The sequence below is a fragment of the Lepidochelys olivacea genome (genome assembly GCF_965140295.1).
Source record: "Lepidochelys olivacea isolate rLepOli2 genome assembly, chromosome: 20".
Classification (NCBI taxonomy): Eukaryota; Metazoa; Chordata; order Testudines; family Cheloniidae; genus Lepidochelys; species Lepidochelys olivacea.
This window is the reverse complement of record NC_140430.1, coordinates 18,031,202-18,057,184: the sequence shown is the minus strand read 5'-3', so window position 1 is coordinate 18,057,184 and position 25,983 is coordinate 18,031,202. Positions and strand designations below refer to the sequence as shown.

At 51.1% G+C, this 25,983-nt stretch overlaps 1 protein-coding gene across 1 annotated transcript in view; it reads right to left on the bottom strand.

Moving 5' to 3' along the window:
- Positions 1-500: 500 nt before the first annotated feature.
- Positions 501-25,983, bottom strand: part of LOC311510542 (A.superbus venom factor 1-like) — a 51,490-nt gene continuing 26,007 nt past the window's right edge. The window contains exons 21-40 of the mRNA XM_084610280.1: positions 25,627-25,839; positions 24,588-24,654; positions 24,004-24,090; positions 23,054-23,257; positions 21,379-21,454; positions 19,862-20,021; positions 18,231-18,326; positions 16,827-16,977; positions 14,519-14,682; positions 12,701-12,859; positions 11,593-11,743; positions 10,525-10,576; positions 10,215-10,302; positions 8,075-8,164; positions 7,505-7,610; positions 5,923-6,012; positions 3,888-3,974; positions 3,240-3,323; positions 2,069-2,204; positions 501-830 (exon numbers count right to left, since the gene is read on the bottom strand). Of these exons, the coding sequence (XP_084466406.1) occupies positions 689-830; positions 2,069-2,204; positions 3,240-3,323; positions 3,888-3,974; positions 5,923-6,012; positions 7,505-7,610; positions 8,075-8,164; positions 10,215-10,302; positions 10,525-10,576; positions 11,593-11,743; positions 12,701-12,859; positions 14,519-14,682; positions 16,827-16,977; positions 18,231-18,326; positions 19,862-20,021; positions 21,379-21,454; positions 23,054-23,257; positions 24,004-24,090; positions 24,588-24,654; positions 25,627-25,839 (2,403 nt within the window). The 3' untranslated portion in view covers positions 501-688. The remainder of the gene's footprint in view (positions 831-2,068; positions 2,205-3,239; positions 3,324-3,887; positions 3,975-5,922; positions 6,013-7,504; positions 7,611-8,074; positions 8,165-10,214; positions 10,303-10,524; positions 10,577-11,592; positions 11,744-12,700; positions 12,860-14,518; positions 14,683-16,826; positions 16,978-18,230; positions 18,327-19,861; positions 20,022-21,378; positions 21,455-23,053; positions 23,258-24,003; positions 24,091-24,587; positions 24,655-25,626; positions 25,840-25,983) is intronic.

Sequence of the window (25,983 nt, the reverse complement as noted above, 5' to 3'; positions counted from 1 at the left end):
CGCATTGATTTTAATAGCAGTTAGGTGCCTAAATACCTTTGGCGATCTGGGACTAAGAGATTAATCCTGCTCCCCTTGAAGTCAAAAGTGGCACTCTCACTGAGAGCAGACTACTGTATTTTGGGGGAGGGTCTGAGCCCTGCCTGCCCCTGCACGAGTCCTGTCTCCCCCCCCCGTGCAGGACTGACATCGCTACTCCCCCCTCCCTGCACAGTCCTCCACACCCCACTTCTTTGACAAAGTCAGGACCACTGGAACAGGGCTGAAAAAAGGGACTGTCCCAGCCAAAACAGGATGTGTGGTCACCCTAGGCACACAGAGGTACAGAAGGCTCACTCCCAAATATCCATCCATGAGAATCTAACCACCCATTCATGCTTGCCATCCTAATCTAATTTAAGGTTTTTTCTCGTGCACCCATGATCCTAGTAGCTCGTTACTTAAAAAGCTATTTTGCAGACTATGTAAAGATTGTTAAAAAGTCACACAGCAGACCAGGATAAGAAATCAGCCGTTTATATATATAGAAACAACAAGAAGAGAAGAGAGCGAAACCCCCAAGAGGACAGGGCTAGTGGTGAGAGTCAGCAGCATTGGGACTCTGAGTGGAGATGTCTCCACCTGAGTGTAACACTCCGTCTCCGCTCACACTGTCCCATTGGGGCCGCTGGGAAAGCTGGGTCCAAGTTTAGGTTGGGCAGCCAAACATGGTCATGGCTTCAGAGAACTCAAGGAATTCCTGGCAGACGTTCTGGAAATCCGGCTCCTGGCATTCATCCTCGTTGGGCCACTTCTCGATCCAGGTGTCCTTGCCAATGATGTAGGATAGCCTGGGACAGACAGGCAGAAGGGTGAGCAGTGAAGCACAGAATGTGTCCAATTTGTTGGCTCAGTTCCTCAAGGGCAGCCAGGTTTGCCTAAGGGCATAGGTAGCGCGTATGGCGGGCCAGGGGAGGCTGAGTCCCTCCAAACAGCCAGGCGTGGCCCCACTCATGCTCTGCCCTGAGCCCCCTCCTGCTTCCCGTTGCTTCCCCCTGGCCACAGCCCATGCAGGCTGCTCCTCTTCCCCAAGGGGGCTGAGGCAAGTGCGGGCTGGCCTGTGGCTCGGGACTTGAGGCGGATGGGCGCCCCCAGTGCAGGGGCCCCGCAGCACTGGGGCTCCCTGGCGCTCCAGGTCTGGTGGTGCTTGAGGCACGGGGGGCCGCAGCGTATGGCGCTCTGAGGCTGGGGGCTCAGGGGCCGCAGCACATGGTGCTCCTGGGCAGGGGGTCCTGGGGCCATGGTGCCCAACACTTCAGGGCTGTGGGCGCTCAGGCTGGCTGGCTAGAGCAGCCCAGGTCTGGGGCAGGGGGGCTGGCAGCCGCGGTGGTGGGCTTGGGGCTCCAGCGGGAGGGATGGGTGGACAATGGGCGGGGCCGGGGGCCAGCCTCCCCAAACAGCCAGCTTACACTCAGACTACAGAGAGACTACAGATCCCAGCATGCAGTGCTCCATATATATATAGCATGAGGATGGAACTTTTAGCCTCTGTGAGCTGCATCTTTGTTGGTGAAGCTCATGGTTAGGTGCAGTTTCTACCCTAATTAAATATATTTCCACCAAGTTTAAACGTAAGTGATTTGGGAACAACTGTGGCTGGATGCAGGGACCTTGAAATTGCACTGTGAATGTGATTTGTTCTGGTGAAATAGTTGGGTAGCCCCTGCGAGGAATGGTGGTCCAGGGTTAGACGACGAGGCGAACTTGGATTAAATTCCCAGCAACTCCAGAAACTTCCTTTGGGTACTTTGGAGAGATCACCTAAGGCCAGTCAGTGGGAGTTAGGTGCCTCAATACCTTTGAGGACCTGGACCGTAGGCTATCCGTGCCTCAGTTTACCCATCCATTAAATGAGGGTAATAACGCTGCCCTGCCTCCCATAGTGAGAATAAATACATTCAATATTGTGAGGCTCTCAGAAAGTACAGTAATGGTGACCTGATAGGTACTTAAAATTGATAGGGTAATTAATTAAGGGCGTGTCAGCTTGAAAGTGACTAACGCAGGGTAACCACAGGAGGCTACTTACTCAGCTTTCCTGGGCCACAAGTCGGTGCTGAGTCCCCAGATCAAGTAGTCTTTGTTACGCTCCAGCCTCAGAGACTCCCTGCATTTTATGTGGCTGATGAATGGGCGGGTTTTTCCTTGTGGATTTTCATCAGTCCCTGGGGGGACGGGGAAGAGTGAAAAAAGATCTCACACATAAGAGCAGAGTGACGAGGAGATAGTACAGGGTGGAGAGGGATGAAGACGAAAGGAACAGAGAAGAGGTGACTTCCAGGCATTCTCTTGAGATTTCAGTACAAATTCAGCCCCAGTGCGACTGCTGTGATAACCAATCACTGAATCTCCAGCAGTCATTAGAGACAGGAAGGACCATCTTGTGGTTGCGGCACCGGGCTGGCCTGAAGAGTTCAGGCCTCAGCTCCTGTTTCTGCCACAGACTCCTTGTGTGACCTTGAACAAGTCACTCGATCTCCCTGTGACTCAATTCCCCACCTGTGAAATGGGGCTAATAAATCCACCCAGTGTCGATTTAGACTGTAACCTCGTCAAGGCAGGGGTTGTATCTGGGTATGTCCAGTGCTTAGCACAAGGGGCCCCTAATCTCAGGTAATACAAATAATTAGAACAGTCATATCAGCTCCCAGTGAGTGAAGCCGCTTTGAGCTCAGTTAGATCCCTGCTTACTTTGTCTTTATATCGATTTATAAAAGTCAGCATTGAGGAAGAGAGACTCCACCTCCCCTATAACAGCTTGGGCCAAAGGGCCACCAAGTCTGGGGTCTTGACTCCCACAATGGCCAATGCCAATTGCTTCAGAAGAAGGTTGAAAAAGCCCATAATGAGACTGGCCAATTGCACCAGGCTGAACACAGTGAGAGGTTCCCCCCTGTTATTTTGTCTGCCTTTTCATGGCAAGGCTGCCTCGATGGGTTGAGCAAATTCTTTCTTGTCCCTATGTGGCTATAGGTTAATGCCCTGGAGCATTAAGCAGATTAGCCTTGCTTTAGCACTTCCTCTGGAGAAGAGAAATAGCTCTTATGAATTGGTTAGTCTCTAAGGTGCCACTAGTCCTCCTTTTCTTTTTGCGAATACAGACTAACACGGCTGCTACTCTGAAACAGCTCTTATGCAGGCCTTTATCCCAAAGGCCATTCAAAGAAATTGCACCCTGATTTTAGAAGGGGAGCTCTTACCTGCTTTAATGATTTCCAAAATTTCCATGATGTAGTAGTCAGAACCGCCCACTTCTTCAGTTCTAACAAGCTTGGTTTTATACACTTTAAAAAAAGGAAGACATACAAAACACCAGTTGAAGGTCTGCAGTACTTTTCTGTCAAGAATTCAGTGTGTAACTGACTCCCCAAACTGGCTGTGAGAAAGATGGTCCCATGGTGTGGGCGATAGCTGGAGACCGGGGTTCATTTCTTTGCTCCACCACAGACTTGCTGCGTGACCTTGGACAAGTCACTTAGTCGTTCCGTGCCTCAGTTTCCCCTTTTGTACAATGGGGATAATAGCACTGCCCTGCCTCACAGGAGATTGTGAGGATGAACACGTTAAAGATTGTGAAGTGCTCAGATACTAGGGAAGTGGGGGGGCAGATAAATACTTAGGGTTAGATTGAATCTTAAACAGTCATCTGATCTTGTTCATTTCTGGGAGTTTAAGGCCCCAAAATCTTATCAGGTTTCTGCCTCAGAAACCTTAACAGGTTTCTGTCTTCTGACCTTACTCCTGATTCAACCTCAAGGGCAAACTTTACAATCCAAATCGAATTCCGAACCCTGTCTCTGCGCTCTCCTCATGGAAAAAGACTCAGCAGATCCAAATCACAGATTTACCATAATCCACTCCAGGTTCGCAGGCTTCCTCCATTCGTTTGTTCAATGTGATGGGACCCTCTATCTTCTGCTGCATGAAGCAGTTTTCTATGGGGAAGGAGGATGGGGTAGAGAATCACCAAGGGAGACCATAGTTTCAGCTCTGCTATTAGTGACCCACAGGTGCCCACCTATTTGAATCCTGGGTGAGCCATGCTAGTCCAGACAGTGACAGGCCCACCTCCTCCGACAAGGGAGTGGCCATGAAGCCAACCACCCATCACGTTATGGGGCATAGGCGCCAACGCCGTGGGTGCTCCGGGGCTCAAGCACCCATGGAACAAAAATAGCAGGTGCTCAGCACCCATCAGCCACAGCCATTTGGCGGGGCTGCAGATCAGCTGTTTGGCGGCTGGCAGGAGGCATTCGGCAGAGAACAGCGGGCAGGGGATCTTGGGGGAAGGGGCAGAGCGGGGACAGGAAGTGGCAGAGCTAGGGTGGGGTCTTAGGGGAAGGGGCGGAGTGGGGGTGGAGCACCCACCAGGAAAAATAAAAGTCAGCACCTGTGTTATGGGGCACAGTAAAAGAAGAAACAAGGGATGGAGAGGTAGGTTGCAGGGTCTAAATGAGGCGATCCTGAGCCGACAGACTCAGACAGTTCTGCAAAGGAATCAGTAGATGTTGCCCAGAGGAACTCTTTCTGGATATATGAAATAACCAAGGACCATAAATAGGCCTGGCAATCTCAGCTATCTTCCCTCTCTGCACTGGTGGATATCTACCTGGGTCAGTGCCAGGAGGAGCCTTGTCTCGGGACTTAGTGGAGCTGCAGATGGGGAATCAAAGGTGATGGGAAGGAGAGATCTGGAAACTGAATACCTCTCTGTATGCCTGGCAGACTGCAGGGCTACAGCAAGTTCCCCACTGAACAAGGGCCCCATGAATGGGTCTCCACCCTCTTCTAGAGGATCCCTTCCTAAGAGTCAGCAGGGAGTGGAGCCTTCATAGCTCATCCAATACTTGGCCTCTGTGCTGAAACTGACAGCAGGGGGCTGAGGGGTGCCAGCTGTGGGCATCCTGGAATGAGAGGACCCACATATTTTAAAGAAGTGCCTGACTTCATGTCACTACCCCCCAGGCCGGATTCCAACCATTGAAACAGCTGGTATGTTTCCACGGAAGTTTCATAACCAGGGAGGAGCATCCTCATCGGAATGGCTGGAAACCCAGCAACTCCTGCATCCCAGACTGCCCTGCTTCAATGTGTGCAGCCCCACTCCACGGATCAGCTGGCTTAGCCCAGCCCCCAGGGCCCTGATGGGCAGAGAGGAGGAACTGACTTCTCCAATACCCTCTCCCTCCCGGTCATCCAGCCGACAAGAGAAATTCTGCTTCTACGTCCTGCTGCCAGCTCTCCATGTGATTGGCAGGTGGGGTTGCCATTGGAAAAGGGAGTGAGGGACCGCAGGTGAGGGTAGGTGGTCAGGGAGGGTGGAAACCCTTTGCGAATGCAGGAGAGGAGGGATAGGAGACGGAGTGAAGAAAGATATTGAGACTCTGCGTGGTGAGGGGCAGGTTTCAGGCTGGGAAGGTGGGTCCCGGGGATTCCTACCTGCTCCAAGGCCCATTCCAGCCCCTCTGGGTTCCACTCCCTGGCCCAATCCCAGGCCCTGCAGTCCCTTCTGGTTCCTCTCTTGCCTGCCTTCCCCAGGCGTGCATGACTTTATGTGGGGGTGCATCCCCCACATATTTCCACTGAGGGCGCCCTCATCCCAACCCTGGTCCCACCATTTCTGTATGTGGTGGTGTTGTAGCAGGGACACAGCTGGCCAAGAGTCAGAGCTCCAGGCTGGGGGACAAACCCAGCGACCTTCCTGCCTGTGGCTGCCGTGAGCCTGTATCACATGTGAGAATCATCCAGAGCCCATAGGGAAGGAGAAGCCCTGATGAGCGACTGAGGGGCTGATGCTGGGGGGCCCTGGGACTGCATGTTTGCTGGTAAAGCTGACAGGGGAGCCCCCACCAGAGATGTAAGCAGAGACAGGACTCTCCTTACCTTCTGCACACCGGCAGACTTCCCCGTGACAGAGCTTATTGAAGAGCCCGCTCTGCTTAGACGGGTGGTAGAACTTAGTGCACCGGTCATCTAGAGAAAGATCAGAGACACGGATTACTACCCCTCCCGCAGAACAACAGCCATGATTTACAGCATCTGGGAGACAACCCTGAAACCCTTATTCAAGCAGACGTCCCACTGGGTGACCCTGGGGAAGGGAGCAACAATCTGTGGGAACAACTTTCTTAGCTATAGGAAACCATCAACTTGAAATGATGGGCTGGTGCTTGTTGGAGACACCCTCTTAATCACGCTAGCAGCAAATCCACCTCTGGAGGTAAAATGCGGGGAGAGGGCCAGTAGGATCATTATTGCCTGTAGTCAGAGGTTCCCCTTATTATTTTGCCTACCTTTGCATGGGTGTGTTAAGGTGATGAGTGCGACCACATATTTCCAGCTTGAGGTAATGTTAGAACAGGAGGAACTGGGAGGTGGGCAGGAAGTTAGACTAGATGATCAGGATGGTCCCATCTGGCCTTAAAGTCTATGAGTCTGAAACCCCTGAGTTCTAATCCAGGAGTTCTCAACCAGGGCGACACATACCCTAGCAGTACCCCAGGGGGTATGTTCACTTATCTAGATATTTGCCTAGTTTTACAACAGGCTCTAGAGCCCTGCAGCAGGACTGGGATCCCACAGGTCCCGCTGCCCTAATAGCGGGAGCGGGATAAAAATTCAACAAACAATGCAGGAGCGGGTGGGAGTGGGAGTAGAGACTGTGGGGCGGGGTGGGAGCAGGATGGAAAAAATAGTCCCCATTCACCACAAACCACAGGAACTCCCCGGCCAGCAGCCGCCGCTCTCTGGCCGCTCAGCACGGAAGGGCAGCGCACAAGTGAGGGTAGCAATATCAGATCATGCCACCCTAACTTCTGCGCTGCTGCTGGCAGCGGCGTTGCCTTGAGAGCTGGGAACCTGGCCAGCAGCTGCCGCTCTCCAGCCGCCGAATGACAAGGCTCACAAGCGAAAACAGGCTCAGGTCTCACACTGAAATGTAAGTCCAATATCTCTATTCCAATTGATTTATTTTATAATTATATGGTAAAAAATGAGAAAGTCAGCAATTTGTCAGTACTAGTGTGGCTGGGACACTTTTGTATTTTTATGTCTGATTTTGTAAGCAAGTCATTTTTAAGGGAGGTGAAACTTGGGGCATGCACGACAAATCAGACTCCTGACAGTAATCTGGGAAAGTAGAGACGGGAGTGTGAGCTAGTGTAGAGCAGGAGATTGGGATTCAGGACGCCTGGGTTCTATTTCCAGTGGTGGGAGGGGACTGTGTATGCGGAAGCTGTACGTAGAGCTCTGAATTGGCAATCTGCTCCCAGCTGTGCTATTAGCTGTCTAGGGCTTACCTGAGGGCAAATCTCTTAACATCTCAGTGCATCCCCTCTGTTACACGGGGATAATGGTAACCAAGTATTTCAGCAAGAGACTGCAAGAAGTAATGACACCAATGTAACCCAGAGCAGAATTTGAAGCCATGGTGCCTTTAGTGGTGAGGAGAGCTGCGATCTGTTACCTATGGTGTAATAGTCGTAGACTGTGACGGATGCCGGCTGAATGAGACCAACTTCGAAAAACTGGTGAGCTTTAAACTGCAGGCATTCATCCTCTCTGTGCGAAACCTGGGGGGGGGGGGGGGAAATAACAGGATTGCTTAGGCCGAAGGGTGGCTGGATGGAAAAGAGAGAATGAAAAAGAATAAAAGAAAGGGAGATGTTGGGGAAAGAAGAGGGCAAAGAGAAAGTGAGGCAGGTGGAGGAAAGAAGAACTAGAGAAGTGAAAGGAGCAAGGAAAGAAGAAGTGAATGACACAGAGAAGCAAATTCAACCTTAATGTCAGATGCTGTATTTCCCACTGAAGTCAATGGACCTACATCCACATACACCAGCTGAGGATCTGGACCATTCAGTTGTTCCTAGTGGAAAGCCTGAATCTGGGCCAGTGAGTCAAATTCGGCCAGGGGTTGCAGTTTGTCAACTTGCTGACGTCTGCGGGGATGCCAGGGTGTATCTGGGAATGCAGTTTGGCTCAGCAGGGGCCCATGAAATGAACACAGGATCAGAGAAGCCCCTTGTCGAGTCTTTACCTTGTCCAGGTAGATCATGAGGTTGCCTCTGTCGGATGGGGCTTTGTCGATTTCAAACTTGGAAATGTATCTGTCGACCCCTTGGGAAAGCTAAATGTGAAGAAGGAAAAGCAAAAGGCATTGTGGGTAAGGCACCGTCTCTGTGAAAGTCCTGCAGCTGGGTGAAAAAAATCCATCATCTCACTACGTGACTCAGTGGCGTCATGCTTGTGATCACGTCTCCCATGAGAGGATCTGCATGGAAGATACTAGCCTGCTACTTACTCAACAGCTAGGGTTGTCAGGTATCTGATTTTCAAGCAGAACACCTGGTCGAAAAGGGACCCTGGCAGCTCCGGTCAGCAGCACAATGGGGATAAGGCAGGCTTCCTGCCTGTCCTGGCTCCACACAGCTCCCGGAAGCGGCCGGCATGTTCGACTCTTAGGCGCCGGAGCGGCCACAAGGGCTCAGCGCACTAACCCCGCCCCGATCACCAGCTCCGCAGCTCCCATTGGCCAGGAACCGCGGCCAATGGGAGCTGCAGGGGCGGTGCCTGCGGGTGCGGGCAGTGCGCAGAGCCCCCTGGCCCCTCTGCCTAGGAGCTGGAGGGACATGTCACTGCTTCCAGGAGCCGTCTGAGGTAAGTGCTGCCTGGCTGGAGCCCACACCATGAACCTCCTCGTGCACCCCAACCCCTTGCCCCAGCCCTGAGCCCGCTCCCACATTCCAAACCCCTTGGGCCCAGCCCGGACCCACTCCTGCACCTCAAAACCCTCATCCCCGGCCCCACCCTAGAGCCCACATCCCCAGCCAGAGCTCTTGCCCCCTCCTGCACCACAACCACCTGCCCCAGCCCGGTGAAAGTGAGTGAGGGTGTGGGAGAGTGAGCGACAGAGGGAGGGGGGATGGAGTGAGCAGGGGGCGATATGTTGGAGAAGGGACGAGGCGGGGGCGGGGCCTCAGGGACGGGGCGGGGCAAGGGTCTTCGGGTTTGTGTGATTAGAAAGTTGGCAACTCTATCCACAGCTAACGGAGCTGGTACTCTCGCAGAAAAAGTTGAGCTTTCCATGATAAAGGTCCCAGGTTCGGTGACCACAGTGTCCGTATGCACAGTGCCTACATTTGTAATGAAAGAGGTGCCGGGGCTCAAGCAATTTATTTCTTTCTTTTTTACTTTCATACTGACGCAGCAAGCCCAGAGGTGCCGGGGCTACGAACTGCCAGGCCAGAGATGACCCAGACCTGCAGATGGAGGGGGGGTGGAGGGGGGTGGAGCAGTGCCACTGGGGGCAGCAGTGTAAGTAGATGTTACTGAGCATGCTCAGTACAAGCCAAGCAGCAACTCTGGGCACACTATGGTTCTGGTTTGGCATTCTGGCTGATTTTATGCAGCTGCAGGAGGAGAACACCAATGCTGGAAACATCCCTGGGTTTGTTTGCCTAATAATCCACCCTCATTTTATACCAGGGCAGCAATTCACTGCAGTGACTCCTTCGGGGCCTGGCTTTTTTGTGCAGCCTCTTTTTCTATATCCACGGTTCTCCCGGCCCAAATAACTCCTCACCGTGTAGGTCAGAGGGTCTAAAGGGAAGCCATTTTTTTTAAATTCTGGCCCCACTGTACAAGAGACTGTATCAAATGCAGTCTGCTCTGGCATGCACAGTCAAATGACAGCAGCCCCTCAATCTGCTATCCCATAAAGCAGGATTGAACTGACCTAGATTTGTATTGCCAGATTTTCAAAGCAGCCGGCTCAACTTGCAAAACTTGCCCCGGTCCCTGATTGTGTGTGTGAATTTGGACGTTAGGCTCATAGCCTATTCATCCCCTGGCATCTCCTCTATGAATGCCAACAAAGGGCCCACCAATTGTGGTGCTGGTTACAGAGATGTGAACACCCATCCCCAAGGAAACTGAGCTGAGTCCCAAAAAGGCCCCCAAAAACTGCCCAAGGGAGATGACATTCCATCCTCAAGATGGAGAGAACTGGTTGCGGTTTCCTAAAGCTGTTACCAATCCTTAGAGCCATCTGGTCTCCCTCCAGGTTTAACCCTGGAGCCTGACTATTCACCTGGTGCCTTGGATTTTTTATCTGAAAGCCCCAGCCAAACCACTGCATTGTTTATTACGTTCCCTCTTCTCAGATTACACTGACGTACTCTCTTAAGATCCTCCACGTCTGGTGAGAAGCCAGTGAGCATGGAGACATCGATGATGGACATTGTGGCATCAACCACTCCGAGGAACCTAACGAGGGGAAGAGAAAATACCCTTTTGATCAGAATTCATCACTTGAACATTGGTTTTGCGATCACTCCACCAGTTCCTGTTGCTTTATCATAACTTTTTTGGCAATTCCATAGAAAAATTCGTAGCCCAGGATTCTCCAGCTACCCCCTGCATCTGTCCATCTACCCACTGCATCTATCCATCTATTTATCATCTATCGTTAAAGGGCATTGCTCTCACCTGATGCAGATTTTAATATAGATTGAACGCATTGCTCCTTCCGGCTTCTTAACTAGAAACATTGCAGAAGAGAAAAGAAATTAATATCTCAGTGTAAATTTCATGCCAGAATAACCCTCTTTTGTTTTTTAGGTGCACTAACATGGCTTAGTAATCAAACAGGTCCTACAGTAGGTGTGAAAAATCCCTCAATAAACCTCCCCTCCCTTCCAGCAATCCATAAATAACTCTTCCCATCCCGGGAACGCAAACTAAAAAGCCTCTCCCAGCTGGGTGGCACAAACAAAATATGGTCTAGAGTTAGCAGAAAGAGGAGACCGAAACAGAGAGAACCCGTGGGTGTGAACTTGGACAGGTGGGAAAGTTCAGAACAATGTACTGCTGGCTCCTGTTTCTGTAACAAGAGGTGCCAAAATCCTGGATCCCCCTATCATATGCTGGCCTGATGTGTGGTCATGGCTCCCTCTACTGGCCAGCCCTAGCAACTCTAACAATCAGCTACTCCCAGCTCAAGGAAATTGCTCCTTTAGACCAAGCCGCAGAGGCTTGTGTTTTGGGTGCTGAAGATCCTGCCTTCTGTCCCATGCTGATTTCACCCCCATGCCGTCTGGAAATGTGTTCACTGGAAGTCTGGGACTCTAACCAGACTCCCTGCCATGGGCTCATCTCTACTTCAAAGGGAGACAATACCCAGAGTAGCTGGCCTGTGTTCCCATCCACATCCGATGCTCCAACTCTGCTGCTAACAAGTGCCATGATGAGAGAAGGCAGCATCTCCTCCCTTATCTGGAATGACCCTGCATTAGTTGCAACCTAGAACATGTGGTAGCTGTAATAATTTAGTGTCTGCCCTATGGGTATAATTTTGTAGGACTTGGGAACTGGGAGAGTTTGAAGGAGCTTCACAAAACTACTTTCCAAAGTTAAGAATATGATTGCAGAGATGGTGGTTGGTTGGTGTAAATCCGCTGCTGTCCATGGAGTTAAACTGGTGTAACTGAGCCAAATTTGTCCAGATCTGAGGATTGACAGCAAACTTCAGAAGAGAAAAGATGGGCGGTTACTTACCACCCCGGGCTTCTTCGACCGATACCCTCAGGTCAAACTTCTTACATTGAGATTCATCCTCCCGTACTTTTGCGTTATAAATCGTCATTACGGTTAAGGTCCCTTGTCCAGTTCCTTCTGCCTTCACAGTGAAGTCTTCATTCCATTTGGTCTGTAAAGTTGATCCAAGGTTAATTTTCTTTTGTAGTTCATTATTATTATCATGATTTAAAGACAAGGCAAATGAAGCTAATGAAGAAAATGAAGCTGGTGAGATTGACAGCCACTCGCCCAGAGGGGCTGGGGGGACTCTGCAGAGGCATTAGCATGAAGGAGAAAAAAGGTTACTTACCAGGCAGTAACTCTTTGATCTCCAGACGTATTGCTTCTCCAGAGCCAAGCCTAAAGCAACCCATCCCCTCCTACTTCTGGATTCAGCTCAAAACCACACAGTCCAGGTCACTAACCCTGGAACAATTTACCTCGGGATGTGTGAGGCAAACCCCAGCCAGCCCAGGGCTGCTCACTCAGCTGCGGTGACTTACCCCTCCAACAGAGCCTGCAGTGACGATCCCTGGTCAGGCCCTGGGCCAGATAACCCCCAGGCACAAGTATTTTACTGTCCCCATCAGAGCTGCGAGTTACTCTGCATAACACCACTAGACATCCAGGGACCTTCCTCTGACCCACGGCCTGTCCCCAGACCCTGATTTCAGCATTGCCCTTGGCCCAGTCCCAACCCTACAGCCAGCTCCAACCACCAGGCCTGACTGCCTAGACCCTAGAGCCTGACGGGATATGGTGGATTCTCCATCACTTGAAGTCTTTCAGTCAAGGCTGGATATCTATCTAAGAGACATCTCGCAGCTCAGCTAGAAGTTATGGGCTTGATGCAGATATTAGTAAGTGAGGTTCTCCGGCCTCTGACCTGCCGAAGGTCAGACGAGATGATCATAATGGTCCCTTCTGGTCTTAAAAATCTGAGTCAAAAGTGTGGATGCATTTGGAGCTGGTGCCAGGAATCTGAATCCCCCTCCCACTCTCAAAAGGGTTTGGATAGGAGATTCTAGTCAAATCCCCTTTCGCTATGATCAATGGTCTCTACTAATCACACAGAGAAGCACGATACCTCTGCTGTTCTGGCCACCAGAGCATTCTGATGTAAGATTCTGTACTTTATCGGACTAGCACGGCGTGGCAGGAGAATAGAAACGTCCAAATTCAGGTCTTTGTGCTGCGGAACGTCTATCTGGTACTGCGCAAGAGCCTGGAACACCATGATGGTAGCCTAGAACACCAGGAGGAAGACAAGAGGGTTACACCTTATTGTCCTATTGTGCTGGACATCTGACAGCTTCTAAAGAGACTTTTTAATGAAGAGGAACCAAAAATACAATGAAAGAAAACACCAGGGTTCCACTGGGTGTCACGCAGGCAAAGGGTTATATAATAATATTACCTGGCTCCTCTGTAGTATGCTTCATCAGTAGATCTCCAAGCACTTTACAAAACAGTACAATATCTTTAACCCCATTTTAGAGATGGGGAAACGGAGGCACAGGGCAGGGAAGTAGCTTTCCCAGGGTCACCCAGGAAGCACGTGGCCAAGCCAGGAATAGAACCCATGGTCAATAAGTAAATCGTGCATGGTCAATTAGTTTCCCATCTCCCCTAGCTATTAACAGGGGCCAATTGTCACCTGGACAGAGCACAACAAGACAGTGGCTCCTTCTATGTGTATGTACCCCACGCACCTCCTGGTGGCACCGAGACCACTTAGCGAGAGAGATTAATGAGTGTGCTGTACAGCCTTAGCTAAGGCCCATGTGGCTTTTAGCTCATGTAGGAGAGGCTCATGCATTTAGCTCCAGAGATCCCAAGTTCGATCCTGCCCACCGACGACCGGGGTCTATCGGTATTACACGTGGGGGCTTGTCAGGGACTCAAACGTGGAACCTCTTGCTAAATGCATGAGCCTCTACTGCATGAGCTAAAAGCCATGTGGCCTTAACTAAGGCTGTAGAAGACACATTAATCTCTCTCTCTAAGTGATCTCGGTGCCACTGGAGGGGACAGAACACCACACCCAGGAGGTGTGTGGGTTACATATATAGAGACATGTATGGCACACACAGCACAGCGTTAGGGATAGAACACGCTGCTCGTGACTCCAAAAATACAGACCACTCCCAGCAGAGCTTGTAGCATCCTTTTAGGTAGAGAAAAGACAAGACTCAGTAGCAAGGAATGTAAAGGGGCTTCTCTACTGAGGCTGCTGGACACAGACAGACCCTATAGTTCCTAGTGGCCCCCGTATTCCAGGGAAGGGAGCGATATCTGAGGACAATCCATCTTTATTTAGCTACCACTAGCAGTAGGGTTTTTATCCTCTCCAGTGGCTTGTGTAAGCACAGTTTAAAAAAAAGAATCCAAAACCCCATAACCTTACAGTTCTACTTAGAGATGGATTAAACCCAAATCGATTCAGATTAGTCATGATCCACCCTGGCTTTGGACTCAGACCGTTGGTCCTACACGCCTGGTACCCTGTCTCCAGACCAACGGCCAAAAACCAAACAAATGCTGGAATGAGTCCAGACGCCCATGCGCTTCTGCCCATGAGAAGAGAAGGCCCATTGACTCCCCGGGGACAACTCGCTGTTTTAAAGTGAAGCATGCTTGCACCCATCACCTTGGCAGGATGGAGCCTCAAGTGAGAAGATTCAGTCATGCTCCTATGCTGGTCTCTGCCTTAGGTTAACAATGGCAACGACCTGATAGGTCACGTTGCCCATCTCCCAGGCAATGCAGGATTGTTCTCTACTGGTCATTCTCCAGGGCTTTCTACAATGACTCAAGTGATCAGAATCCCATCTTTTCCGAGGGGAGACCTTCCCACAAAACACAGTCTTGGAAGGATACCCTGGGCTATAAGGATCATACTCACTTGGGTAGATCCATATCCCCCTCCGTAGTAGTTCTGCTCTCTCAGCCATTTGACTATGGGACCGGTCAACTCATACTTCTTCATTTTCAGCAAGGCCAGCAAGGCGTACGAGGTGCCCTCAATGTTGAAGGTGCGGGCGTTCCGCTCTTCCCAGCGATTTCCCTCTAGGCAGCAGCAAAGAAGGCACGCTAAAGGACTCTTCCCCAGGACATCCACTCATTCTGAGCAGATCTGACTGGGCCATACCATCGCCTGACTCCTTCCCCAACTTTCTGCACGGATGATTGGTAAGTCAAACCGATTGTTGCCCCTTTCGAGCTGAGCAGCTACCCAATATTTGGGGTCTTAGAGGATTGTTTCAATTACAGTGAGGAATTGATCACAGGCCTCAGATACCTTCTCTGCTTTAAACCTGATTGCTTACGAAAATGCAGAGAGAGAAATAAGAGAGCATAAGAGAAACCAACAGCAGGCAACCTCCTTGCTGAGAAATCCCCAAGTCCGCCTCTGAAGTGAGTTCTAGGCCCAACAAGCAATGTCTCTCTGCTTCCTTTCATAATACTTCTCCAGGCTTTCAGCCTGTTTCTGCCTCTAACGCACAGGGTACAAAACGAACATACTAGCTCCTGCGTTTGTGATCAGGGAAACCCCTCAGCCCACATGGCTTAGCTCTTGACCTTGCTGTGCTACATTGTTTTTAGCGGTGTCTACTACAGAAAGAGTCTTGATTGCTCCTTCCGCTGAGTCTGAAAGAGTGCCTGGCACATCCATTAACTTGAACAAGGGCCTGGTCTACACTTAAAACTTCGGTCGTCATAGCTGAGTCACTCAGGGCATGTGAAAAATCTACACACACACACCCTTCCGGAGCGCTATAGCTATGCCAAACTAGCCCCTAGTGTAGGCACAGCTAAGTCAATGGAAAAATACTTCCATTCAGCTCGCAATCGTTGATCATGGTGGTGGAGTTCCTACAGAGGTGGAAAACCCCTTCCATCGGTGCAGTCTGCGTCCACAATATGGGGTGATACCAGCATAGCGGCAGCACCATAACTGTGCCACTATAGTCCCTGTACTGTAAACATGGCCAAGTGTAGCGGGGTGAGCACCCGCTCCAGCCCTGAAGGGGTTGGAAAAGTCCTGCAGAGGGCTGGGGCTGGGGAAGGAAGTAAAACCCTGGCTGACTGGGGGAAGTGGCGGCAGCTGGGGCCCATGCCCCAATCAGGGCCCAGCTGGCTCTATGAAGGCTTTGAGCCAGAAGATCCAGGAGAGATTCTCTCTAGCTTGGAGGGAACCTGGCTGCAAGGGCTGAGAAAGTACCTAGAGTGGGAGCAGGGCTGGGGAAGGCCAAGGGAGCCGGGGAGCTTGGGACTAGGAAAGCCCCAGGCTGCAGGCCTGGGAAGGCCTATTAGGCAAGGGGGTTGCAGGGGCAGCCACGGGTAGGCAGAGGCAGCAGGTCCAAACCCCGTCGCCTGTGATGACTGGCTTATACTGCAGTCTGCCCCAGGGAGCGGGGGCTAGTTGGTGACTGGCAGTAGCCTAAGACTTAGGCAAGGTGGGGATAGTGGGTGGGGGTTCCCCTGGCAGGGGGAGACCCAAAACTGTGGGGGTACTGCCAGGGAGGCACCCAAGACAAGGGCACCGGGGTCCGGGAGGGACACGAGGGCCAGGGGCGGCGAGACACCAGCCTGAAGAGGGCGCTCCAGAGGCTGGATGCTAATTCCCCAAGAGGACCAGAAGGAGGCGCTGCCGGGTGAGTCTGCGCCCTGTGACACCAAGGTCTGTGAATGTTTTGGGATCAAAGACCCACCTGGCACCTTTCAACATAACATTGATATATATAGACAACAGCTTTGTCCTGCCCTGTTTTAACTTTCCCAAACAATGGGGCAAAATCAATTTTCCTTGCGGGTAATATTATTCTATATCCTCTGAAATTCCCCTTTGCTCAGTTACATCCTCTTGACCCACCCTTTTCTCTCTCTTTTTCTTTGGGGTTTACATCCTTTAGATATATATACAGGGCTCTCAGATTCCTCCTGAGGTCAAGTAATACCATATGTTTCTGCCACATCCAGATCTCAGACACATAAGTATAAATCTGGAGTAAGTCCACTCAACCCAGGAGAGTTACTCTGGATTTACACCCAGCCCGATCAATCTCAAATCTGGTCAAAAGGAACAAATCTATGCCTGTTATTCATTCCTCATAAATTAGTCCCTCTCCAACCTCCTTTGCTTCTCTTCCCTGAACCCCATCCTGACTTGGCCACATCTTTCCAGTAGTTGATAAGATGCCCTGATTTACCTTTCGAAACTTTCATGAGTGCCTTCTCGGTGTTCAGTTTCCCCACCATCGCTAAGGCATAGGACGCAAGAGCCACAGTGTAAGGTCTGGTTAGAGACTGGTACCCTTTGGCTAAGTAGTCAGCGGCTTTGATGATGCTGCCTTCCAAACTCTAGGAGGTGACAAAGAAAACGAAAGAAAATCAAACTCGTGAGTTAGGCTGAGGTTTCGGGTGATGTTAATGTAACATTAACAGAACCTGGTCGTCGGCAGGTAGGATCGAACCTGAGACCTGCGGAGCTAAATGCATGAGCCTCTACTGCATGAACTAAAAGCCTGAAAGGCCCTAGAGCAGACTCATTAATCTCTCTCTAAGTGGCCTCAGCACACCCAGGAGGTGTCTGGGTTACATTAAGACATTACGAATTCGTGTGGCTTCCAGCTTTATTAAATTTCAGAGTGAATTTTGTGCTGGTGAAAGACAGAAGAGGCAGGAAGGCATGGAAGTGAGATATGTGAGGGCAGCGAAAGGGGACATTTCTGGACCACATGCAGAGTGTCATCAGGACTGAGACCAAAGTCTGTGGCAGGGCCGGCCCTAGCCCAAATGGCGCCCCAGAGCGTCTTTGGCATCCCCCCCTCTATTTGTTAAATTTTTGTATACCTTATTTTTTATTGTATTTGTCGCCCATTTCACGACTTTGATGCATGATTCGCATGCATGATTTATCCACCTCTTCCTGCCCCGCTCCACCCCCTTCCTCAAAGTCCCCGCCCCTCGTCAGCTCGGTGCTCTCTCTTCTCTGTCCCCTCCCCCAAGCGCCTCCCGCCAACCGCTTGCTGATCAGGGGCCAGCCCCAGGGACCTGTCAAACAGCTGATCGACAGCCAGCCAGGGTGGAATCACTGTGGCTGCTGGGTGGAGAGCACCCCCTGGTTTTTTTCCATGGGTGCTTGAGCCCCAGAGCACCCACAGCGTCCGCACCTATGATTCTCTTCATCCCCACTTTTTACGGGCCCACCACGTCATCTCATCCTCCTCTCTTGCAGCTTCGGTCTGATACCACAGACCAGGGCCAGATTTAGGGGCAGGCAATCCAGGTGACCGCCCGGGGTGCTGGGCTTGGGCGAGGGTGCTGTTTTTGTTGTTAAAGACAAAAGGGAAAATCGAATGTTTGAAGTAAAATGTTTCTGGTATTCCATATGTCGATTCATTTTTCACTAACTTCCTAGAATGGTCCGGACCTATAAACTTTGTTTCTATAAGCTTAGAGGAAACCATTTTTTTTATTTGCTTATATATGGCATGAATAAATACAGATTTACTAGCTCCTTCCCCAGCAAATTCCACATGCCATAGGGGATTGAAAGATGGGAAAACCTGGGTATGAACGTTGAAGTAAATCTACAGTGCAGAGATACTCACATTGACTTGATCCTTGCAAATGTCCTTTGCCTCTTCCAATGCAATCAGCACGAAAGCCGTTAAAGAGACATCAGGCTCAGCACCCTTGTACCCTCCCTAAAGGGGAGCAAAGGACAGGTTTGGGATAAGAAAGTCCCCCGAGTACCATGAAAAGAAAGAATTAATCCCAAGCCCACAGCATAGGAAATTATAGCAGAACACATGCTTCCTAGAAAGCTACCCAAGAATGGACTCTCAGTCCCGGCCAGACCTATCGCTGAACCTCCCTTTGGCTAATGAACACCTATTGTGCAATGGCCGTTACTCCTTTGTCAATGTGGAGGAACTCCATCCAAGTCAATAGAGACGCTCCGTATTAAACCAGCGTGAGAGAATTTAGCTCACCAGGCCAGTGCTCAGGTCCTGTCACTAGCTCCCAGGCAGCTTCCTGTGCAGTTAATGGGTCAAGCCCCAGCGACATCAAAGACCAAACTTTGGCCTGTGAATCACCAAGACAGCTGCGCTCCTCTGGGGCAATGCAAATCACTGAGCCCGGGACAAAGCGCATGAGAGGTGAGGACAAGGCATTCTCAGTTGAGAGGCTGGGGAACCGATGCCCAGGGGAGATCAGGCCAGGCCAGAGCCTAAGCGTCTTTAGTAAACGCTGCAAAACTATCTCCTTTGGAGATGTCCTTCCACCATGAGAACACTCACATCACTAATCTCACCCCCTTCTATCTAATAAACCCTGACACGGACACCCCCTAAACCCAGACATGGACACCCCCTTCTACCGTAAACCCTAACACTGAGACCCCTAACACAGAGACCCCTTAAACTCAGACACTGATAGCCCTAAACCCACTGATACCTAGGGGTGCTGGAACAATTTTTGTAGTGGGGGTGCTGAGAGCCATTGAACCCAACTGTAACCCTGTATATAATGGAAACCACTTCAAGCCAGGGGGTGTTGCCGCACCCCGCACACCCCTAGTTCCAGAACTTCTGCTAAACCCTGACACTGAGACCCCTAAACCTCACCACTGATGCCCCCTAAATCCTGACACCGACACGCCCTTCTATACCTTAAACCCTGACACTCCCAAACCTCGACACCGACAACCCCTTCTACCCTAAACCCTAACACTGAGACCCCTAAATCCTGACACTGATACCCCTAAAAGCCTGACACCGACACCCCCTTTTAACTAATAAACCCTAACACTGATACACCCTAAACCCTGGCACCCATAAATCCCAAACGTGACACCCCTAGCTCCAACAATGACCCCCCCCTTCCACTCCTAAACCCTGAATAATAACAAAACCAAAAATGATCTACCCCCAGCAGAATGTTTACCACCCAAAAAGGGAGAAGTGCCAAAGACTCCATGAAGTCCACTAAGGACTAAATAGATACAATCTGGCTCATTGGCCTAAATCTCCATTCACTGCTGCCCAGGTAACTGCACTGGGTTGTTCCACTGATGAGAGGGAAAGAGAGAGAGAGAGAGAGAGAGAGATCAGTCCACGTGAGCACAGACTTTGAGATGCAGCCCAGTAAGATCTCCCTTTGAATTATGAACCAACAAGTTGCTGTGATGATTGAGGTGGGTAGTGATTGGTGTGTAAAAGTCAAAGAAAACACGTACAACCATCTCTCCGTGGATTACGGGGGCATCTTCTTGGAAGACCCCATCTGGTTTCTGCTTTTCCAGGATCAGCCATTTCACCGCCCCGCAGATAACTTGGTTTTCAATGGGCACCAGTTTCTTAGCCATAGCAAAGACCTTTGCCACGTACGCCGTCAGCCTGAGGGCAGAATCAATCACATCACGGTCACTCCTGCCTTCCCAGAATTGCCCTCAGTGTGGAAGCTGGACCGTCTGCACTCAGGTATGAGTTGAGACGTTTCACAGCAGTAAATGGAGGGAGGTTCATGTGGGTCAGTTTATGGTAACCTGAGTGAGCATGGAGCTAGGGAAAATGTCACTGCTTGTCCGGGAAAGCGCATCCAGACACTGCTCCCTATTACTGCTGGCTCTGCTTGAGATGTGCCGAGCTCTTGCTGCCTGCAGTGGTATGACCAGGATTGTGGGGTTGGGGGCCTGCTGTGGACAGCTGGCCACTAGGAACTGGACTGGAGCGTCATCAAACTCAACTTCACACAACCCAGTGAACAGCCGTCAAGATGGTAATGGTTACTCTGAGCCAGCTACAAACTAACCAGCTAAAAGTGAAAGGACCTGGAGTTCATTACTAAGGCTGGGAATCTGTCACGGAGGTCGCGGATTCCGTGACTTTCCATGAATTCCACAGCTGCAGCGGCTGGTGTGGCTAGTCCCGGGGACTGCCCGAGCAGCAGCAGGGGCCACCCTGGGGGCAGTCTGAGCAGCGGCTGCAGCTGCAGCCTGGGGGGAGCCCTGGAGGTTGTTGGAGAGCAGTCCCCAGGGGCCTCAGAACGGTGGGTGGCCGGATGCAGTCAGCCCCCACCGCCGGAGCAGGAGCCAGCTGCCATCCCCCAGGGATCCCCCAGAGCAATGGTGCCCCAGGGACCCCCGGAGAAGCAGTACCTCGGAGACCCCCAGAGCAGTGGCGTCCTAGGAGCAGCTAAGAATTAGTCAGGGGTGTGACACCCTGACGGGGTATTTTTAGTAAAAGTCATGGACAGGACATGGGCCGTGAATTTTTGTTTATTGCCTGTGGCCTGTCCATGACTTTTACTAAAAATACCCGTGACTAAATCTTTGCCTTATTCATCACCAATCCCTCAGGCCGTCCGCTTGCCCACACTGAACTGTCACTGAAATCACTAGGGGCCACATTAACAAGGCATTTAGGCACCTAAAGATGAAAATAGGCACCCAGCGGGATTTACAGAAGTGCCTAAGTGAGTTAGGCACTGAACTCTGATTGACTTTCAAAGGGAATTAAGCCCCTACTCTGCTTAGGTGCTTTTGTAAATCCTGCCAGGTGCCTAGCTCATCTTTGGGAGTCTTTCCATTGCCATCTGTGGGAGTTGGATTGGGTACTTTTTTCCCGTTGTGTGTGTTAACCTTTGCCCTCTGGTTTTGGGCGGGAGACTGACTTGCTCTGGCTCACATATTGCATGTGTAGGGTCAGGCTAACGCTGATCAAGAAGGTGCATTAGAAAACCCACTGTCCTCACCAAGTGCTTGCTGGCCGGTTTTTGAAAGCGGCGTATGAGAAGTCGGGTTTTTTGTAAACCATCTGCTGCGTGTAACCTGAAACAGAGAGAGTACAAAGGAGCTGTGCAATGTCTGGCGAGCTTCTAATGAGGACTTTACATGCATAAGGCAAACGAAGTCAGAGCTGTGACCCCTGCCGCTGCGTCTGAGTTGTGTGGCTCCCCCTTTTTCTGCAGGGGTCTCTCAGGAGGGACACAGCACAGCAACTCAAGGGAAGCAAAGGCAGAAAGATGTCTGGTGGTGAAGCCAGTTGGCATGGGCACTGCCCCATTCCTCACCCGCATGAATCCTCCCTCCAGGGTGGGAGTGGGGCCAAGTGATTACGGTATATGGGGACCTGGGAGGCAGGATGCCTGGGTTCTATACCAGGCTCCGGGAGGGGAGGGTGGGTTAGTGTTTGGAGCAAGGTGCTGTGAGTCAGGACTCCTGGGTTCAGTTCTCAGTTCTGTCACTCACTGCGTGATGTGATGTTGTGCAAGTCACTGTCTGCCTCAGTTTCCCCATATTGTAAAAGCTTAAGGGATGGGATGTTTGTAGTTCAGACTCCACACCTAATTTAGGCAGCCCACAAGGGGGCCACAAGGGGACTGTGGTGTAGTGAAAGGGACACCTGTTGAAATCTACCAAGTTCTCTCAATGGTCATGAGTTTCTCTATCCTTCCTCGCTACCAAGTGCCAACCTGAAACGGATTTGAATGTGGGTGAATGGCCTCCACCCCACGACCATCCCATTCCCCGCATAACAGCCATAGGCCAGCAATGAACTGGAGGCCAAAAGCCCAGCAGGACTGAAAACGGAGTTGGGTGTTTGTCTGCATAGGAAGGTCTATTCAGAGCTATAATGACTCATGCCAATGTAGACTGGTGGAGGGATATTAAACTTCATGCTTCAGGACTTAAACCAACCTCTAAAGGGAGTAGGAGACCTAAAGTGGAAGGCAGATTCTCTCTCTATTTTAGGTGCCTATCTGGCCCCATTCCCATAGTACCAGGGTGCCTCACAATCTGCAATGTAACTACCAGAGGCACCAGGGGGGCATGGCCCCTCCCACTTTTTTCCTGCATTCTTGGTGAGTGACGGGGAGGAGCGGACAGAGAGGAGTGAGTAGCAGAATGGGGGCCGGAAGCGATGGAGCAAGGGCAAGGCTTCGGGGGGAAGAGGCCTAGTGGGATGGGGCCTCGGGGAGGAGTGTGGGTGGGGCAGAGCAGGGGCAGGGCTTCGTGGGGAAGGGCAGAGCGGGGGCAGGGCCACAATCCGGGTGCTGGTGGGAGTTTGCGGAGTTCCTGCCGTCTACCCTCACAACCCCCTTGTGCAGCAGGGCACTGCAACACTCCCCCTTTGCAGAGGCGGAAATGGAGTGACAGAGAGATTAGGTGACTTGCCCAACATCACCCCAGAAGTCTGTGGCAGAGCAGGGAACTGAACTGGTGTCTCCTGTGTGCCAGGCTAGCTGCCTGATCCCTGGACTCTCTATCTATTGCCCAGTGTGCTTAATGTGAGGTTTCTGAAGCATTTGGTACTGGCCACTTTCCTACTGGGCTAGAGGGACCTCGGGGCTGGTCCTGTGCAGCAGTTCCTGTGTCCCTAACGCGAGCCTGAAGAGGGATTTGCTGTCTGGCATGAGAAGTGCTTACCTTGCATGACCAACTTGATGGCTTCTGCCCTGCGTTCCACTCCGATCTTTTCCCACTGCTCGGTGCTGTCCAGGTAGATGGTGGCGATGACGGGGGGGGTCATGCCGATCATGTTCTGTTCCCCGCAGCCAGACGGCGTCACAATGAGGTGCTTCAGGTTGGCCCCGTCGATGGAGTTTTCAACAATGATTGTCACGGGGTTTCCTGGCCAAGGAAATAACGTGGCATGAATTCAAGCACAGAGAGCAGGTGCTGGTGGGGACAGAGAGACAGACAGACCTCTCTGCGGGCAGTGGCGGATTGAGAGCTCAATCCATGGGTTGAGCACACCCAAAGCCCATGAAGGTCAGATCCTAACCCAGCAACAATTGATCTGGGTCCTGTGTGCTGACAAAGTTCCCTGCACTACTCTGAGCATTTCTCACCAATCCCTCCCAGGCTACTTCACTCCAGCCCTGCCAGCGGTGGGGATAGAACCTGCACACTCCTATTCTGAAAGCAACAGCCCTTGCTGGTTGAGCTAAATGGGGGCAAAGGAAGGGCTATTATCCACATTTTACAGCTGGGGAGCTGAAGCTCAGATAGGCTAAGAAAGCTGCCCAAAGTCACCAGGGACGTCTGTGGAAGAGCAAGGTCTTGAACTCAGGCTTCCCAAATACTAAGCTAGGCCTCAAACCACTAGGCCATCCTGTCCAAAGACATAGGCTACTCTCTGGGTGCTCCTTATTTCTGTGCACCTGTCTCTCCTATGAGCACCTTGCTTAGCCACACGCCGACAGTGACTTTGATGTATCTTGACCATTAATGCTCGATAGTGCACATAGACAGTTGTAACAGAACCAAGTGGGTAATCGGTCCACCTCCTGCGAGTGTGGCTACCAGAAAGGAATTCATTGCTCCCTTCACTCTGTTTCTAAATCATAAAACTCTTTCAGATCAGAGGCCCTTGCCTTGGATGCTGACTTTGGTCTCCGATTCTGTGTCTGGAACAATGTCCTCTATCTCTGCCGCTTTCACCCTCTCTTCCTGGACTCCCCCTGAAAAGGAAGGACAAGGAGAAGAGACAGTGAAATGCCATCCGTCCAGCTGGCTGAGCTTTGCTGCCGGTTCTTGAGTAATACTCTACAACATTCAGAGAACACTGCACAATCCACTGATGTGCTAGGGCAAAGGGAGGGAGGGGGCAGCTGAGATGGGAATCAGGAAGCTGTGAATACGGGGCAGGCAGAGGTGGCTGCTTTTCAGTGGCAGCTGAATTGCTCTGCATATTGCTGATTCCAGTCTTCCGTGATGAGCCTGATTTTGACCTCCATCTCAGCCAACACGAAACCAGTCCCTCTGAAATCTCCCACGCATGATCGGATGCCACAGTAGAATTTTTCAGGGAAGTTTGCTGCAGATTCGATTATATGTTTGGGTTAGATACAAGGGCTCCAAAAACAGAGATGGCCTCACTTAGATATAGACTGTGGAATTCTTTGAGACCTTCAGGATGAAAGGCCCCACGTAAAGGCAAAGCAGTGCGGCTACTCACCTACTCCTTTCTCAGATGGATCCAATACGACAGATGTAACTGTTTTGGTCATCCTCATCCCTTCAGGCTAGACAGGAATGACAAGAGCATAGTAAGCACAGTAGCGTTCAGAGACAATGAAGAGCAGTAGGAAAAGGTGAGCAACTTGCTGATCTTTTGATCAGCGTGAATCAGCAGTGGCTCCACTGGAAGTCAGCGGTCAAGTGAAACTGAGATCAGGCTCCGACCCAATAAGTCTGGAATCTGACCTCAACTCAGGCAGCGTCCCCTTTTGTTCTGGATCCTCATTAGGATGCATCCAAGAAGTCCCTAGGCCAAATTCATCCTTAGCATAATACCACTGATTCCAGCACAGATGAACGGGAGGAATTTTTTACCAGAAGCTGGGAATGAGTGACAGGGAATGGATAGCTTGATGATTATCTGTTTTGTTCATTCCCTCTGGGGCATCTAGCAATAGCCACTGTCGGAAGACGGGATACTGGGCTAGATGGATCTTTGGTCTGACCCAGTATGGCCGTTCTTATGAACCTGGCCAACAGAGTCGGGCAGGGCGAGGAAGTGAGAAGCTCAATTTGTGCCATCGTTGCTCTGTGACCTCCCTGAAAGACTTTTCTACTCCCTGATCTTCAGTGGAGGATCTTCCTCTCCTGGGGCAGGCCAATGGGACACCCTTCACAACCCACCAATGCTGCTCCTTTGCTTGGCTCTCTCTGCTGAGTGAGATGAGGTTCTCCCTTGGTGCACTGAATCTGCATTGATTCCAGCACCCGCTGGTCCAAGGAGCAAGACCCTGGGCCTGAGGAACTGAACCTAGGTCTTTTACGTGAAGACTCAGAGGATCGAGTGCAAGATAACCAGGCCAGCCCCAGCCCTGCTGTATTTGCCACAGAGGAGGGGAGGAAGTGGGATGAGGATAGAGATGCAGGGTGTTAATTTAACAGGTTAAATTAACAGCACGGATTCTAGAAGCCAGCCAATCTGGCCTCCAGACTCTTGCCCTCCAGCAGACATCACATCCCCATCACCTGATACCTACCACAACCTTCAGTTTCTTCTTCACACCATCAGACACAAAACTGCCCCACACCGCTGCCTTGACCTCAATGTCATGAGATCCCAGCTGCAACGGGACAATCACTAATGGCACGGCCAGGGAGGACTTGGCTTTGATGTCAAGGATCTGCCGGTATTTAGCCTTGGAAGTGGATGCGCTGCAGAAAACTGGGTTGTACAGCAGCTCTAGCCGGACCTGAGAAGAGAACAGAGATTCGTGAGCAGGCAGTCTGCACATCATGACACTGTAGGGCACTGATCCAAAACATACCCTCTGACTGGAGTTTGCCTTTAATCTTAATAAACAACAGACAGGACTGTACTTATAAAGCATATGACT